This window comes from Corapipo altera, unplaced genomic scaffold, assembly GCF_003945725.1.
Source record: "Corapipo altera isolate COAL_440 unplaced genomic scaffold, ASM394572v1 104, whole genome shotgun sequence".
Lineage (NCBI taxonomy): Eukaryota > Metazoa > Chordata > Aves > Passeriformes > Pipridae > Corapipo > Corapipo altera.
Genome location: NW_020884920.1, coordinates 2,735,532 through 2,750,667, shown reverse-complemented (window position 1 = coordinate 2,750,667; position 15,136 = coordinate 2,735,532). Strand labels below are relative to the sequence as shown.

Sequence of the window (15,136 nt, the reverse complement as noted above, 5' to 3'; positions counted from 1 at the left end):
GGCAGAGACACTGTATTATGTTGACTTAATGAGCAGCTATTAATGTTAATAATTTATTAGTTGTTTCTTATGCTAGTCCTATTAGACCAGATGCAAACCAAGGAGAAAGTATAGCCTTATTTTTGGGGATGGCAACGTGGAATATTTGAAACTTTTTCTTTCAGAACACTTACTTAGCATTACCCGAGGCTTCCTATGGTATGAGGATCTGCTACTGATTTCAGCAGAAGTCTCAGTACCCAGCACTGGAGCTCAGCACCAAGGACTGCCTTTGAAAAGTTCATGGTGTCACTGGGAGCTCTGGCATAGGCAAGAATTGGAACCAGCTTTTTTGGGAGGCTTTCGGTTGCCTTAATGTGAAACCATTCTCTTTAAGCAATTTCTGTGCTTCATTAGTCTTGCATATTCTGCAGCAAATGAGGCAGAGATCCTGCAGAAAACAGATGCAGTTAGCACTGAGTACTGCTTTTTTGTTAGAGTGTGGTAGGAAAGATCCTCCTTTACTGTGTCACATTGTTTGTGCCCAAAAACATGGGGCCACTTGGAAAATTCCCGGTTGCAGGTCAGGTTACTTGGTCATGGAATTTTTAAGACTTTTGCAGACTTAACATGCCTCCATATTGTGGATTTAAGGATTAGCAGGTCTGTTACAATGCTGTGCTTAATATGGCTTGGATCCTGTTAGACTGCTTTGACATAAGTTGAGTCAAAGCAGGTGGGAGGCGGATTTGAGATGGAGTTAAATTGGTGCCTGTGAGAAAGAAAAGCCCAGAACAGCAGTCTGGCAGAGTGCTTGTCACAGGGAGCTGAGTGACTTTGTAGCCATTCCGTTGCTTTTATCTGTGCCAGTGTCCCATGGGTAAATGCTGGGGGGTAGCACTTAATTGTTTGGGTTTATTTGTTGTCAACAAGTAACATTACGAATTCTCTTCTACGTCCTCAGAGAAAACCTAGACAGGTTTTCATCACATAACCTGGAGGGGTTTTCACTGACAAAAGCCTGATGCTGAAATCCTGAGCCATAGCTTTGTATTTTAGTGAGAGTTGTGGTGGGGGTCTTTCACTGAATTGTTCTGCAAAAAATGTATTAGGCAATCTATAAATTCATCCAGGTATTCTTACATTCAGATATTAACCAAAAAAAAAACCAGAGCGACTGGGCAGGAATATACAATCCTCATTTCAATACTCATTTCACTGTGGAGTACAGTAATGCACATTGGAAATGAGGTCTCATTGGAAAAGGTAATTTGAAACAGATCCTCAGAACCTTCACGAAGCTGTAATGAGTCACCAGTCTGTGAGGACTCACTTGCTATATTGCATTGGAGGGTTTAATGTTTTGTTTTTCTCATCTAACCACTTTGACCCTTCTTATTTTATTAAGATAAGCCATTATCTAACTGTCAAGAGCATAGAATTTCAGCAGATTTGTTTGCTGACAAGTTGGTTCAGCACAACCATTCTCCTACTCATTTCTTTCCCCACTTCAAGCAAATTTTCCTTTTTTCACTCCTCTTTATCAGTTCTTTATTCTCTACAGCTCCTCAGCTCTCATACTGCCTATTCCCAGATGACTTTCCCTGCTCTCCTGGTATGTTTGAATGTATAACAGGAATTGGAAATATTCTTAGTCACTCGTGGTGTTCATGCCACCAGTTGCCTGTGTGGTGTGGCTGTGCTTCACACCAGTGCTGGAGAGTTGGCCCAGAGACCTGACAGCTTACTGGGAGGGAGAAGGCCTATTATGTGCATTTTATAATGCACATGCATTTTATAATGCACATAATACTGGGTTGAGAAAACTATACAATGCCTTCACTTTACTTCCCACTCGTGACCATATAACAAACTAAAATCCTTGGGCTGTGTATGTGGGAGTCAGTGGGTTTGGTGGAGAAGGACAGAGGTAGTGTCTTCATCTCTGGAGTGAGGGAGCAGCAGAAAAAGACTAGTACAAAAAAGAGTGAAGAGTTTTGACTTTCTCCATCATATTTAGGAGTTGCCCTGAGTTCCTCCAGCCCACAAGTGTGATTACAGACTGGTGACTGATGGGGCCAACTGCATTATTCATGCTGGTTCAGACTGAAATGAAATCATTGAGGGCGATTTTCTGTGTCACACTTCAAGGTCAGATGAGAGTATTTATTATTCCTTCTCTGTTTATCTGTGAATGCAAATTGAATTTAGTGACTCAAATTGATGAAATGTTAGAAATATAAAACTCATCAGAGCCGACATGAAGCAAAATTACTGGGTAGAGCTGGCCAGTGACTTCACCAGCCCATGTACAGGCCTCTGATTAGTAATTATTTCAGTCTTTGGGTTTTCTCATTCCCAGTTTTGTTTCAGTTGTTGTCATTTTTGTTTTCAAAGAAAAAAGTGTAATAACACTTGAAACATTTAGAATTTGAATAAGATGATGTAAATAAAGCCAGCTGCAGAGAGGGGGCTTGGATCCTGGCTGGAGAAAAGGGATTTTTTTCAGAATTCTTCCTTGGGGTTGTTTTTCTGGGGACTTGTTTGTTTTCCTCCTTCCTATGGCAGTTCCTTTTCTCCAGTATTTTACTCCCTTGTGTTGGATGTTCAGAGCTGAGTGGGGGGAGATAGGGAAGGGAGCAACCATTTGGCATCTTTTGGTGCAGAAGCTCCATGTGTTTCCTTGCGGACAGTATTGCCCTTCCTCATCAGCCAGGGTCATTAGGAGAGCCAAAATGAGGGGCTGCAAAGAGGACTAAATGAGCACAACTCTTAATGAAATAATGGGAATGGAGACACTCTCTTCCCAACTCCCTGTAATGCATTTTGAACAGTTTAGTGAATATCTTGGCTTGGTTTGGTGTATCAGTCTGTGGTCAGAAGGTATCTCTGTAGTGTGCATCCTGTTCTCTGCAGTGTTGGAAAGACACTTGAAACTTGTATGGGGAGGAATTATTCTTATCTCAGAGTGGGAGTGGAAAATCCTTATCAGTGAATGCTCTTTATAAATAGACTGTAATTGCCAAATGCCACATACAAATGATGATACAGAGAGAGATGATACATGGAGTGCTGGCTATATGCTGTGTTAATAATCAGAGAGGACTGTTGTTTTTAAGTCCTGCTTTTTAATTACTTGCATTTTATTAAGAATGTTTAGTATTTGCTTGTCTCCAAGCACTGTGAAGGGAATCAGTTTGCTCAGGATGCAAGTGTGTCTGACTTGTTTTTGATTCAGAACAAGAGCCGTGAGCATTTGGACACACCAAAAGCCCTTAATGGATTTGTCTACATAAGCTATTATAAATCACTTTGTTTATTCAACTATCAGCTTGATTTCTCCTGTACCCAGTTGTACTGAAGACAGCAGCATTTTCAAATGTAGTAAGAGCACAGCGAGCAGTGTGGGCTCAGTGTTTTTTAAATACCAGTAAAAGTTTTATTCACCAAATAAATGCCTTTAGTAGAAGCTTTGGCCTTATGGACACTTAAAGTTTAGAGGCTTAGGAGAAGGACATTTATGCCTGTAGTTGTCTCACCCTTGAAATATTTTACATTCCAGAATTCAGTGATGGATGTTGAAATCGTTAATGTTTCAACATAAAACCCAAAACAAACCACGGAAGTTTCTCATTTATTAAGACATTGCTTTCATTCTCATCTTGATGATGGATGTGGGAAGCGTGTTTAGTGCTGTGACAGTAAATCTCACGTTGAGTGGCTGATTAAGTATCTGTTCAGGTAGAGCCACCCTGGCCTCTGCATTTTGGCAACGTTCCTGGGCTTGGCTCCTCTGGGTCGCTGCCGTCAGCAAAACCCCCGGTGTTGCAGCAAGTGTGTTGACCCTGTAATGAAAGGAAGCAGAGGGTGCCTGATGTGAATTTCTTTTAGTAAATCTTAGCTCCTGCCAGTCAATTACGGCCATTGTGCTGGGGCAGAAAATGTGTTATTTCTGTTCAGTAACTGTTCACTGTGTTTCTGAGCCTGATAGTTATGCTGCTGGTTAGGGAGTAAAATTAAATACTGTCTCACAGATAAAACATCGTCAGTGTACTAATAAAGCTCCAAATGTCTGTCTGCTTCTTACCCATTTCATCTGGCTGCACTAGCAAAATAATTCTCTTTATGTTGTTCCCTTGTTATAAATTCAGCATGATTTGAGTCTTCCTTGTACGTAGAGCAGCAAGGTGATGTACGAACTGCTTATTTTTGAATGATTTGTGATTTATGGAAGCCTGATGATGGTGAATTATGTAAAAGGTCTTTGAGAAAATACAAGGTGTGAACTAAGAGAAAGTTTGCAGATGTTTGTGAGCAATAAATAGCAAGAAGAAAGCTTGTTGTCCTACCAACTCTCTGTAGACTGTTTCATGTAGTATATTGTGTTAGCAGTATTTCATATGGCTGGCTGTAAGGTACAGTTAAAGCTTTAAATAAAATATAGTCCCTGTGATAACTTCCACTAAAAGATGATCATATTTTGTATTGTTTCTCTTTCTGAATGTAGTGAGCAAATAGATAACATGAACCTGTTGGCCTCCACAGGTCCCACCGTCTCAGTAGCCAGAGAGTGTTTGAGGGCAGGGATGGGTGCTGCTGCTTCCCTATATCCACAATTCTCTGTGAAGAAGAAATTAAGCAGAAGATGCCAAACAATCTTATTTTGCTCATTTATCTCCCTTAAATATACTAGTTAAGGCAGCTCCTTTCTGCAGCCATGTTCTCAGAACTCCAGTCAGTCTTTTCAGCAGCATTTTGTGGTGGATCAGGTTTTTTTTCCTTTTTAACATAAGATGGATATTTTTCTGTTTTGCCAAGCCCCACCTTTCCTTTCCTGTGTCCTGTCCCTTTTTAACTCAGCCTGGTTTTGTCATCACCTATTCCCTTCCGGTTTTCCTTGTTAATTCCCATCTTGGATGGTGGGGGTTCCCATCAAGGCAGGTTAGGCAGAGGCTGAGGGGGGAAGTTGTCCATGTCAGAAACTGGAGGCTGGAAAGATTCTTGAGGGAGGGCACAGACAAGGATGTCTTGCTGCTGTCCAGGACAGTATAAAACAGGCTGGAGTTACCCAGTTGCTGGTTATGCCTTCATGTTGGCTTTTAAACCTGGGGGGAAGAACTGGATTGAAAAATAACATTCTTGTTCGTCTCTGTTCATCAGTTTCCAGTGTGGTTTATGTGTGTACTGTCTGTACATGTGTGGATACATTGAGACGGCTCAGAGTTGTCAAGCCTCAGGAATGGGCATTTCTTCATCCAAATTGCTACAAAACAATCTCCCTTTCTCCTTTTTGCCTCATTAGCTCCTGCATTAACCTTTTTATTTTGGACTCTGACATGAAGATGTTGATGGCAGTGGTTCCTTTTTCTGTTGCGTGTGTGCGATCGCTCTGTCATCGTGTTTTCCCTCCGTGCTCCCTCAGTGTTCTTCCTGTCACACTCTGGTTTTTGGTGCTTCTCTTTGATGTGATCTTGTTCCTGACAGTTGGCCCTGGTACATACACGTGTCTCATCTTTTCCTGAGTTACAACATGACCCAGACAGCGTTGCTCTCCTAATTGTCTCTGTGCCTCTGTGGACCTCTTCTTTTCCTCTCAGGTTGATACACAGACCAGTTCTGGCATCCTGTTTGTTTTCCCTGTTATTTTTTTTAGTAACTGAGGTACTTGGCTACTGAAAGGATGGAATGATTAAAATAATGTTTTATGGATCACTGGTGGTGGGGGGAACTGTCATCTGCTTTTGTAATTTTTGAAGGAGATTATTAAAATGTATCTTATAGCTTCAGTATTCGCTCTGTGCCGTCATTGTTCTCAGTCTTTCAAAGAATATTCTGGAAAATGAAGTTTTATCATTAAGATTGCATTAAAGTGGATTACAGAAAAGGAAGAGCAAAATATGAAGAGTCTCAACAGCTCAGAACAGAAAGATGTTGGCATCTCATTCACTGGGATGTGGAACGAGGAACATTAATAGGCTGATAAACAGAAATGACTTTTTCTCTTTAAGGCTTAGAAAGGTTTACTTTGAACTTGTAAAGATTTTAAAATGCCAGTTCTCCAAGCTTATGTTGAATGGAGAACTTTGGGCCTATTTTATTTTATACTTTAATGCTCATATTGAGTGAGCAATTACTTCTGAAAAGCCATAGGTGTCATCAGGGTGGAAGAAGAGTGCACAAGTCTGGCTTTAACAGCTTTTGCTTCTGAGCACCTACTTTCAAATCCTGTTTTGTGTCAATAAGAAATATAACTTTTCCTTTTGGATTTTTTCTTAGAGAGGCAGTTTATGTTGTATTTGGTGCAGTTTCTGGAACAATTGTAAGAAGGGAAGAAAGGATCCCAATAATGTATTTTGGCATGGTGTGGAGAGTTGTAAGGAAGTTGAATTTCATGCCTCCCATAGCAAGGAAACCTATGGTAACACTCAGTTCAGAGAGCTGAGGATTGTCCCTGCTTTCATAGACATCTCTGGAATTTAAATTTTATGTACATTAACGTCACATTTGTTCTGAGGCTGAAATATAAACAGATGAAGCTGTTATTTCCATGCAGTGGCTGAGGAAATTGCCCATTTGTCTCTCTTTGCTTAACTTTTCTCATATTTTGAAACAGTTGTTTTCCAGCCTCGTTTGAGAGTTTTGTATGTGGCTGAATGTCTGTGCTCTCCATGAGATGTGAATCTCAAATATTTTTCATTATTTGAGGAAGGAAACCTAGCACATATCTAATTTTTCTTTGTGAATGTCAAATCAATCATAATTTGTCAGTCCACTCGGCATTCACAGAAACAAGTCACAATATTGAGAGATTAGGAAAAAAGATTTCTCCATTGTCTTATCAAAATGTTTTGGAATAATAATATGTGAGATTTTGTCTGTTTGGTAGTATTTAATCTTATGTTTGCGTTTTTTTCTTCTGTTCTGATTCTAATCAGGACTAAGGTTCTTTGATAAGAGCAAAAAATATTTGCAGTAAGGTTTCCATAGTGCAATTTAATTTGTTATAACACAGTTGATGAGAGTTTTGTACTTCTGTTTATCCTATGCATAAAAAAAGGGTATTGTTGAACAAAGTGTAATGGACCTTAAGACAGAAGTTGTTGTTACCTGGTCTCACCATCCATTCTGTCCTGTTTGGAGCTGACCTGTTGCAAGCTTGGTGAGCTGACCCATGTGCATGTTCCATCACCACAGATATTACTCTTGGAAAGATGTTCCCCTCTTAACTGATTAATTAAAACAGATCCAAGGAAGTAGTGGTGCCCTGGTAATGCAATTATCCAGTTTCAAATGCAGATGTGAACCCCTCTTGATGAACTTTCTCCACTTGAATGCAACAATGAAGAGACTATTTCACAGTTCTTGATTCTTAAATTAATCTGTGAATGGTTCCAAATTGAATTGGAGCTTGAAACAGGTTTCTGATTCATCCAGTGTTTTAAAAGGTATAATATTTTCAAGGAGGAGGATGATTTTGAGGTAGGGAGGCAGCTGCTTTGGAATTTGAGTGAATTCCTACATAAATTTCCCAGAAAATACAATTTGGTGACCTGGCAGTGCAGACTTGATTTATACTGAGCATTCTTTCAGGCAGTATTCCCTTTTGAATCTATCTAAACAGTACCTTAACAATAGTGCTATTTTATCTAAAAGCATTTTGATTTATTTTCTTTTAATTATAATGAGAAATAAGACCCCTCTGAAGCACTCATAAATTTTCCAGTGTTGTTTTTAGCATCAGAGAAACAAAGATCTTCTGTTCCTGAGTAAGCTAGGCATGCTGGGTTTGATCTTTTTCACTTGCTTGAGGGTTTTTGACTTGTACGCAATACTTCTATTTCATGTCCTGCTCACTCTTTAAATACTTAACTTAGTTCAGTCTGGGATAAACCTGTCGTATTTAAATTATGAACCAACTCTTAACAATCACAAGAATGATTTCACTTTTATTTTGCTATTCACCAAGTGCTTTGCCATCAGTTGATCTGTGATGGGCTGCCTGATGTGAGCCTTGGAGCAGCTGCCCATTAGTGTCCCAGCAGCAGCCTGAGTGTCTGAAGGGCACTCATGGAGAGCATCTCCAGGAACACATGGATAATTGTGCATCACCACATCGTGATGCACAGAGAACTGAGAACAAGAGGGGCCAGGCTGTTCTGGTTTAACAGAGAATCATGCCCACATTTCAAAAGAGGTGGTAATCACCTGGCCTCAGAAGACATTTCTCTTCCGACACAGGTTGCTGGCAAGACCAGTGTGCAGGTGGTGGCTGTAATTACTTGCTGAGTACTGTCTGTCAGTCAAAGCAGATCATATTAAACCTCAGTTTTACTTCTACTTTGTTAGAAAAAGATGAAAAGATCCAGTAGAACCCAAGACCGTGTGCTGTTTGTTGAAAACAAAGCACATTCTCCGAGGCAAATGGATTGATTTTGAAACAGATACACAATTATTTAAATGCTTTGTATATGTGAGGTTCCAGTAATTGTGTTGTGCTGCACAAGAAGGCTGTCACTGGGATGGTTCTTCTCTCATATCTTTTTCTGACAACAGCTGATAATGAGACTGCAGCTACTCTGTTTTCAGCAGCACAACCATAAGATGAAATGGCACCAGCCCTGGTGTCCCGTGTCATGGTGATGCTTCTCTCAGGTTTTTCTCATCTCTCTAAGAGGCAGTGGTCAAGAATTCACAGGTCTGTGTTATCTTCCTTAGTGCCCGAATGCTGGAGAAGGCCCGGCAGCAGCTACAGGAAGAAATCCTGCGGGTTCAGAGCCAGCTGCTGGACGAGAAGAAGAGACGTGAGCATCAGGAAGCGCTGGTCAGGCGGCTGCAGAAACGTGTGGTGCTCCTCACCAAGGTGAGTTTCTGGGTCATGTTTGGAAAAGCCCATGTCCTTTTTTTTCTTTCCTCCAGGTGCAGTCCTTCCTATCTCTTCTTTGTTCACCTCTGTAACTGGTACTACAGAGTTGTTGTGGGGTCTTTGCACAGTGGGTGCTGTAAGAGACTTCAGGACTTTGTAGGAATAAAAGTGCTAGTGCCTTCTAAGGCTGTGCTGGTGTTCCCCCCATCTGGGCTCATGCTGATGATACGTGACTTCATCTCAGGCTTGGCACCTGTGTGAGGGCAGAGAATTGAATCATGTTATTGCTGGACTGTTTTGAGCCACTGAAGGGAATTCATAATGGCTTTGGCTGCATTGCCTCCTTTCCTAAAGAGAGCGAAACGGCGGCACCTTGTCAACTGTTCCTGTGGAAAAACAATTTACAGAGAGTAAGAGATTTGCCTTCCTCTTACGCTGGAAGTCTGTTCGAATGTAATGGCAGGCACTAGACCAGTAAATTGAAAATTCGTTTTAAGATTCTTTCTATAGGATATATCAAAGAAGGCTGCATCATCCTATATCTGGTGTGCTCTCGTGATGAAATTCTATACAATAATTTTGAAGTCTGTAGAGCATTGAAAATTTTATATTAAATTCTGAGAGCTCTCTTTCCCCAAAGGGAATAATAATTCACTATAGTCAGAAAGGTAGTTACTTCACTTTCCAAGAATATTCCTTGCAAAACTTCCCTCATCTGAGCAGTCTCCCTGATCTTATAAAGCTCCTCACGTAAATGAGCTTATGTGTGTGCAGAAGGTCAGACTTGAGTAGTTAGAGCTCATGTGAGGGAGCCAGGCACATCCCTGTGTGGGGAGGAAGGAGGGAAGAGAACTGTTCTGTTGCTTGTGCTTTAGGCTTTAATTTTCGGTGTCAACTAAAGCATTTTGATCGATTCTAATTGTGCTGCACCCAGTTCTGTGTAATTCCATGTCATTGTTGAGCCAAAGAAGCTGTGATATATGGTGCAGTAAGCAGGGCTCTTGAAGCATGAAGCAGTCACTTTACAAGAGGATATTCCATCAGATCTTCCGACTGCAGAATTTGATGCCATGGAGAGTCACAAGTGAGAAGAGAAAAATGACAGCAGTTCTTTCTGCTTCACACTGAGGCAGGCACTGCAGTCAGGGTGGATGGACCAAACTCTCTCCATGGAAACAGGAAAGGCCACTCTTCTCCTCAGTCTTTCTCCTACCCCCAGCAGCAGACAGCCCTCAGTAGTGTTCTGGTTTAGTACTGGCCTGGTTGGATATGACACAGGTGGATACTGAGCCTGGTAAAAAAGCCTTCCTTTATGACCTTCTCAGCTGTTCAACATTGTGCTGGATTGCTCAGCCCTGAAGGAAGTTTCTCAGATGGTTTCTAAAAAATTCTCTTTGTTAACTTATTTCCAGTGCTCAGCAGAAACACTTTTTGTCATAGAACGCAAAATGTCATTACTTTTCTTTAAGTACGGGGCAAAAAGACAACAGTACTTTGTCATGTAATGGATTGTACCCTGATTTATTTAGGAAGACAAAGCCTTTGCTTTGTTTGCTGTTCTCCCCCTGAAGAGAAGTAGAGGAAAAGTTGGAAATGTCCTTCATCAGACCATGGCAAAAAAAATCTTTTGATTTGACAGGGAAAGTTTTCAGTGTGCTCAGTGGTTCCTCAACTGACCTGTTTTAAAGGAATAAAGACTTTGCTGTTCTCTGAAAATTTATATTCCATCCAGAGAATGCTGGGGTCCTTTGTGAAGAAATACATGCATTATGGAACTTGGACAATCTATCCTTGGCACTGTTTCTCCTGCTGGTTGCTCTTCTCATGCAAAATCAGAGGGAGGAATTTCATTTAATTAAAAAAGTATGATATTGTGATTTAAAATGAGATTGAGCAAATATATTGCCCGTCAAAAATAATTATTTTACATTGAAAGCATATCACCTAGAATGGTATTTAATCATCTAATTAGTGGCATCAGTAGTACAGCATGCTTCTATGTAATTTGAGAATGGAAAAGATGAGTTCACTCTACTGAAGCTTTGTCTTGTTAAATAGGACTGTGAAAATCTAATTTGGGGGAGACTATTATATATTTGATTGAATTGCTATTGCTTTTGATAGTATGACTTTTGCATTTGTGTATGTTTGACCCTCCACCAGGGCAGTGAATCTGTTCCTGTATGCTGAGCAAATAAGGACTGAAAGGCATCAGATGTGTTTTACAGTGTGAATTTAATGCAGTAACAGTTGTCCTTTCTGTGGGCTGAAACTGGAACATTGGAAGTCAATTGGAAGTCTCAGAACCTTGAATATGTTTTAAAAGATCAATAGAAAAGAGTAAGTTGTTCTTCATTTCCTAACAGGAGTACCAAGTATTGCAGTAGTAAATGTACTCTCTTCAGGAGGTCCTTGCTTTGCCAGTCTGATTCCTTCTCACCTTACTTTTATGGCTACTGATTTTTTTTCCTCAAGATTCAAGCAATACTTTGTGGCTCTTACAGACTGCCTGTCTCACTCTTTCAGCTGCTGCTTGCCACAGTCTCTGTCTGTCTTAGTTGGTCTCATATTTCCATTTCAGTACATTTAACTTCTCTGTCCTTATCTTGCTTCCTCGCCTCATTTGCTTCTTTGGGGCTTTCTTGATCTTACTTGGGCCTTTCCAGTTGGTTTACTGCTTGGAACTGGCACAGTTGTCAGTCTGGGATACTTCAGTGCATCACTACAAATCTCTCTTCCCTGGCAGACCTGAAGAACAGCATTCTCCAGTCTTTGATGTGTTAGTGCAGTGGTCCAGCCCCATCGACTCCACCCCTGACAGTGGGCTGGAGGATGAGCTGCATCTCTATTATTCCTGTTGACAAACTGCTGTTAAGAACATATTGGTTGATCACTTTGTCCCATATGTCCTTGTAAATCCAGTTTTCTGATTTACATGTTTTCAGTGAAACGTAAGACTAGATTTGGACACCCTCGAGGCTTTCAGACATTGATGGCTGGAAGGTTTCTCCTGGAGTGTCACTCTCTTCACTTAAGGTGATGAAACAGAAATTGATGTTTGAAGGGATGCATTCACTCACTCTCTCAGAGATCTGCCTGGCTGGGTTTGCTGTCTGTTCTGCTGTCTTTTTGCTTTGCCTTTGCTCAGAGTTTTTTAGGGAAATCTTTAATCTTTCCTTTGTTTCCTGAGGTAGTTGCCATGCAGCGGTACTGGAGATACCTGAAGTGCTGGGGAAAGACCTAGTCCACCTCTGCCCTTTTTCCTGTTTGATTTCCTGCTGTATTTGTTTTGAATCCCATGTTTACCCACACAGTTTTGTATTTGACTTTTGTGTTGTTCTTAAGCTTGTATTTCTCTTTTTCTGAGAGCATTGCACACAACTCCTGGTCTTTGTTTATGGAGTGGGCTTGTTAAAAACAGTCAGTTCTGCTACTGAATGACTAAAATTTAAATCTCTTAGGAAATTTTATATGACATGGGAGTCTCCTAAAATGAAAAGCCCTTTCTGAGAGTCCTTATCTGAGTCAGTATGTCATGGAAAGAATGTATGAAGCTGCAGAGTGAGTAGGATCATCCTATACCACGTGCAGCAGGTTTGACCAGAGACAAAATGCCCTGCTTTGTGCAGCCGGTGTGTGATCCTTCACAGGAAGCTCAACACTCAAAATGTGAAGCCCAATTTCAGTTGTAACTTACTCCAAATGAGTCCAATTTACTTCTCAAAATGTAACTTTGTGAATGCACACTGCCATAATTGCATCCCTTGCTCTCAGATAAGGCATAATGCAACGAGTGAATTAATCTGCTTGTACTGGATGTTGTTGTTTCACTGTGTTTATTTCCCGTCTGTGCACTCGTCTGCCTTTGGGTACTTTGCTGCCCGGAGAAGAGGCTGAAAAATTCCCTTTTGTTTCCTGAGCTTTCAACCAGATCATGTGATGTGATAGGAAATCTGTTTCTATTGAGGCATAATTTAGGCCATCACCATAAAAGTTGGAGATTAAACAAGTATTGATTAACCAACTCCAGCTGACTGTTGATACCACATGTTCCTGGAGATATCAGTCAGTGTGAAGTATATTAGTGACTCCCAGAGCTGAGAGTGGCAAAGATGCATCTGAAATGGGACTAGGTAATTAAACTGTTCATTAAGCATGGCAGATGCGGAGTTCATGACTTGATTTGCCATCTGCTTTGTTTTGTAATCAGTAAAGGTTTAAAATAATGCTGATGGCTTTTCTGTCATACTGGATACTGCATTATGTTTTTTCTTAAGAGGTATGTAGATGATTTTAAAGCTTAAGGAAGGATCTTAGAGTTCTGAGGACTCAGCAAAGAAGGTGAATTAACCTTTTCCTGGGATATGTAAAAAATTAGCTGGTAAAATTGCAGTCAGTATTGCTCTCAGTAGCTGGAAAAAGAGCCACCCTGGCAAACAGATCCTTGTGACAGACCTTCTTTTGGGTATGATACCTGTGCTCTGCTCTGCATCCAGGTAGCACACTGGCTTTGGGGCAGAACAGAGCCTCTCCTCTGGGTTGTGAGCAGCTTGGAATGCTTTCCCTGGCTGCTATGATACTTCTTCCTTCCTTCAATCCACTTCATGACTCTGTGTATGTCATTTCAGCAGTGCTGTTGCTCGTGCATCACCTGCTGTGCTGCTGCTCTACACATGACTGTTAGCTGCTGTCAGCCTGACCCTTGCCAAGCCTTTCCCTCTGCTCACCGTGTCTCCCCTTCATAGGTTTTTATAAACTCATGGAAGTTATATTCATTTTTATGCCTGCAAATAAATACATTTTAAAGCAATTCCACTTCTCCCTCTTCAGAGATTCAGTTTTGTGGGCTGAAGTAGTGCTTGCTTACACCATCTTGCATGTCTAAGAAGAGGGAGACAAGACTGTGTTTGAAGGAGACTCAGCAGCCTTTTAGATTGAGCACAGGTTTCTCTAATTTCAGCTTGATTGTGTTAATCAGTTAAATAGTTTCAGCAGAAGGGTGCTTGGTAGTTAGGGGTGGAGGAGGATAAGAGCAGAAGAAGACAGAAGATCATTAACAGCTGTGGGGCAGAGGGAAAGAGGTGATTGCTGCCTGTGGAGTGCTGGGGCTTGGAGCAGATTGCTGCTGAATTGTAATTTTTAGTATCCAGTAGCATCATCAATTTTAATTCCCAGACTCCTCTTGCAGGGTGCCTTTTCTAAAGGATGAGGACCAACAGGTCAGAGATGAGGTAGGTGCTTTTATGAATAATCTCCTCCTCCACAAGCTGGTTTTAGATTGATCCCAAGTTCAGTCTCATGCAGGGTGGTTGTTGGGCTTTGTGTTTGTGGTTTTTACAGGAGTGTCTGGGTTGCTGGATAAAGCATACTGAGGTTTTTTTGCCTTCCATATCTAATGCTTTCTAGGATCTGTTGACCTGATCTCAGAGTCCGAGAGTGATTTTTCTCCTTTGTCTGTACCCTCTAATTTGTCTGTTTTGGAGTTTTTTATTTAGCTTCTAATGGAATGGTCTAACTCTAGTTTTCATTGAAATTGCTACAGGAAATACCAAAGAACGAGTACAAATTTTATCAGCCTCAGCATGATCTTGACTGTACAATGCAAGTCGCTCAGCCCAGTACCTGAAGAAGCACAGCAGTGTTGGTGGCTCCACCCTGGCCTTGCCATGAACCAGCCATAGTATTTATTGAAATGGTTTCATCTGCAGCACTGCCCTTTTTGTAGCTTTTGTAGCTTCCTGAGCAGAATCCCACAAAGTGGCAATTTTTGCAGAGATTTGTACAATGACAAACTGACTCTGTGCTGATTTATACTTGATGCTTTCTTACATTCATTACAAGATCTTATTTGCATGCTTGACATTTTAAAATACTGTGTTTGGAATGTGTTATTTATTTTGAGACCTTTATTAAGCAACCTCAATCTAAGGGTTTAATTGTTACTGATAGCTAAGAGTATAATTACCTCAGTAAAATATCATGGCTATATTAAGCAAATGGCAATTGTCTTCCAGAATAAAATGAGTACAAGCCATTTTCCTTTGAAACAGGTTGTTCCACAGGGCCTGCTAATATCATTTACTAACACAATTGGAGAATCTCTCAATAAAGAATGAATAAGGAGAGCTGAAATCGATGTGTTTGGAGAAGAGGCTGGCTGTAGTAGTTTCAAAGCAGTGCACAAAGACCATTTGGGAGGAGGAAGTATCTTTAAACTAAACCAGAAAATGTTACTGGTTCTCTAGTGATATTTGCAGATTTCTGGAAGGCAGGAGAGTGTGTGTTTGCTGGTGA

The 15,136-nt window shown here is 40.8% G+C and overlaps 1 protein-coding gene across 2 annotated transcripts in view; it reads left to right on the top strand.

The window, feature by feature from the left end:
* MAD1L1 (mitotic arrest deficient 1 like 1) overlaps positions 1-15,136 on the top strand; it is a 353,651-nt gene that overhangs the window by 95,565 nt on the left and 242,950 nt on the right. Inside the window, exon 11 of one of the 2 annotated variants that reach the window (XM_027656701.1) lies at positions 8,695-8,839. In XM_027656701.1, coding sequence (XP_027512502.1) covers positions 8,695-8,839 — 145 coding nt within the window. Of the gene's footprint in view, positions 1-8,694; positions 8,840-14,040; positions 14,074-15,136 lie in introns of those variants that run through there. The other variant, XM_027656702.1, reaches the window with a different exon arrangement.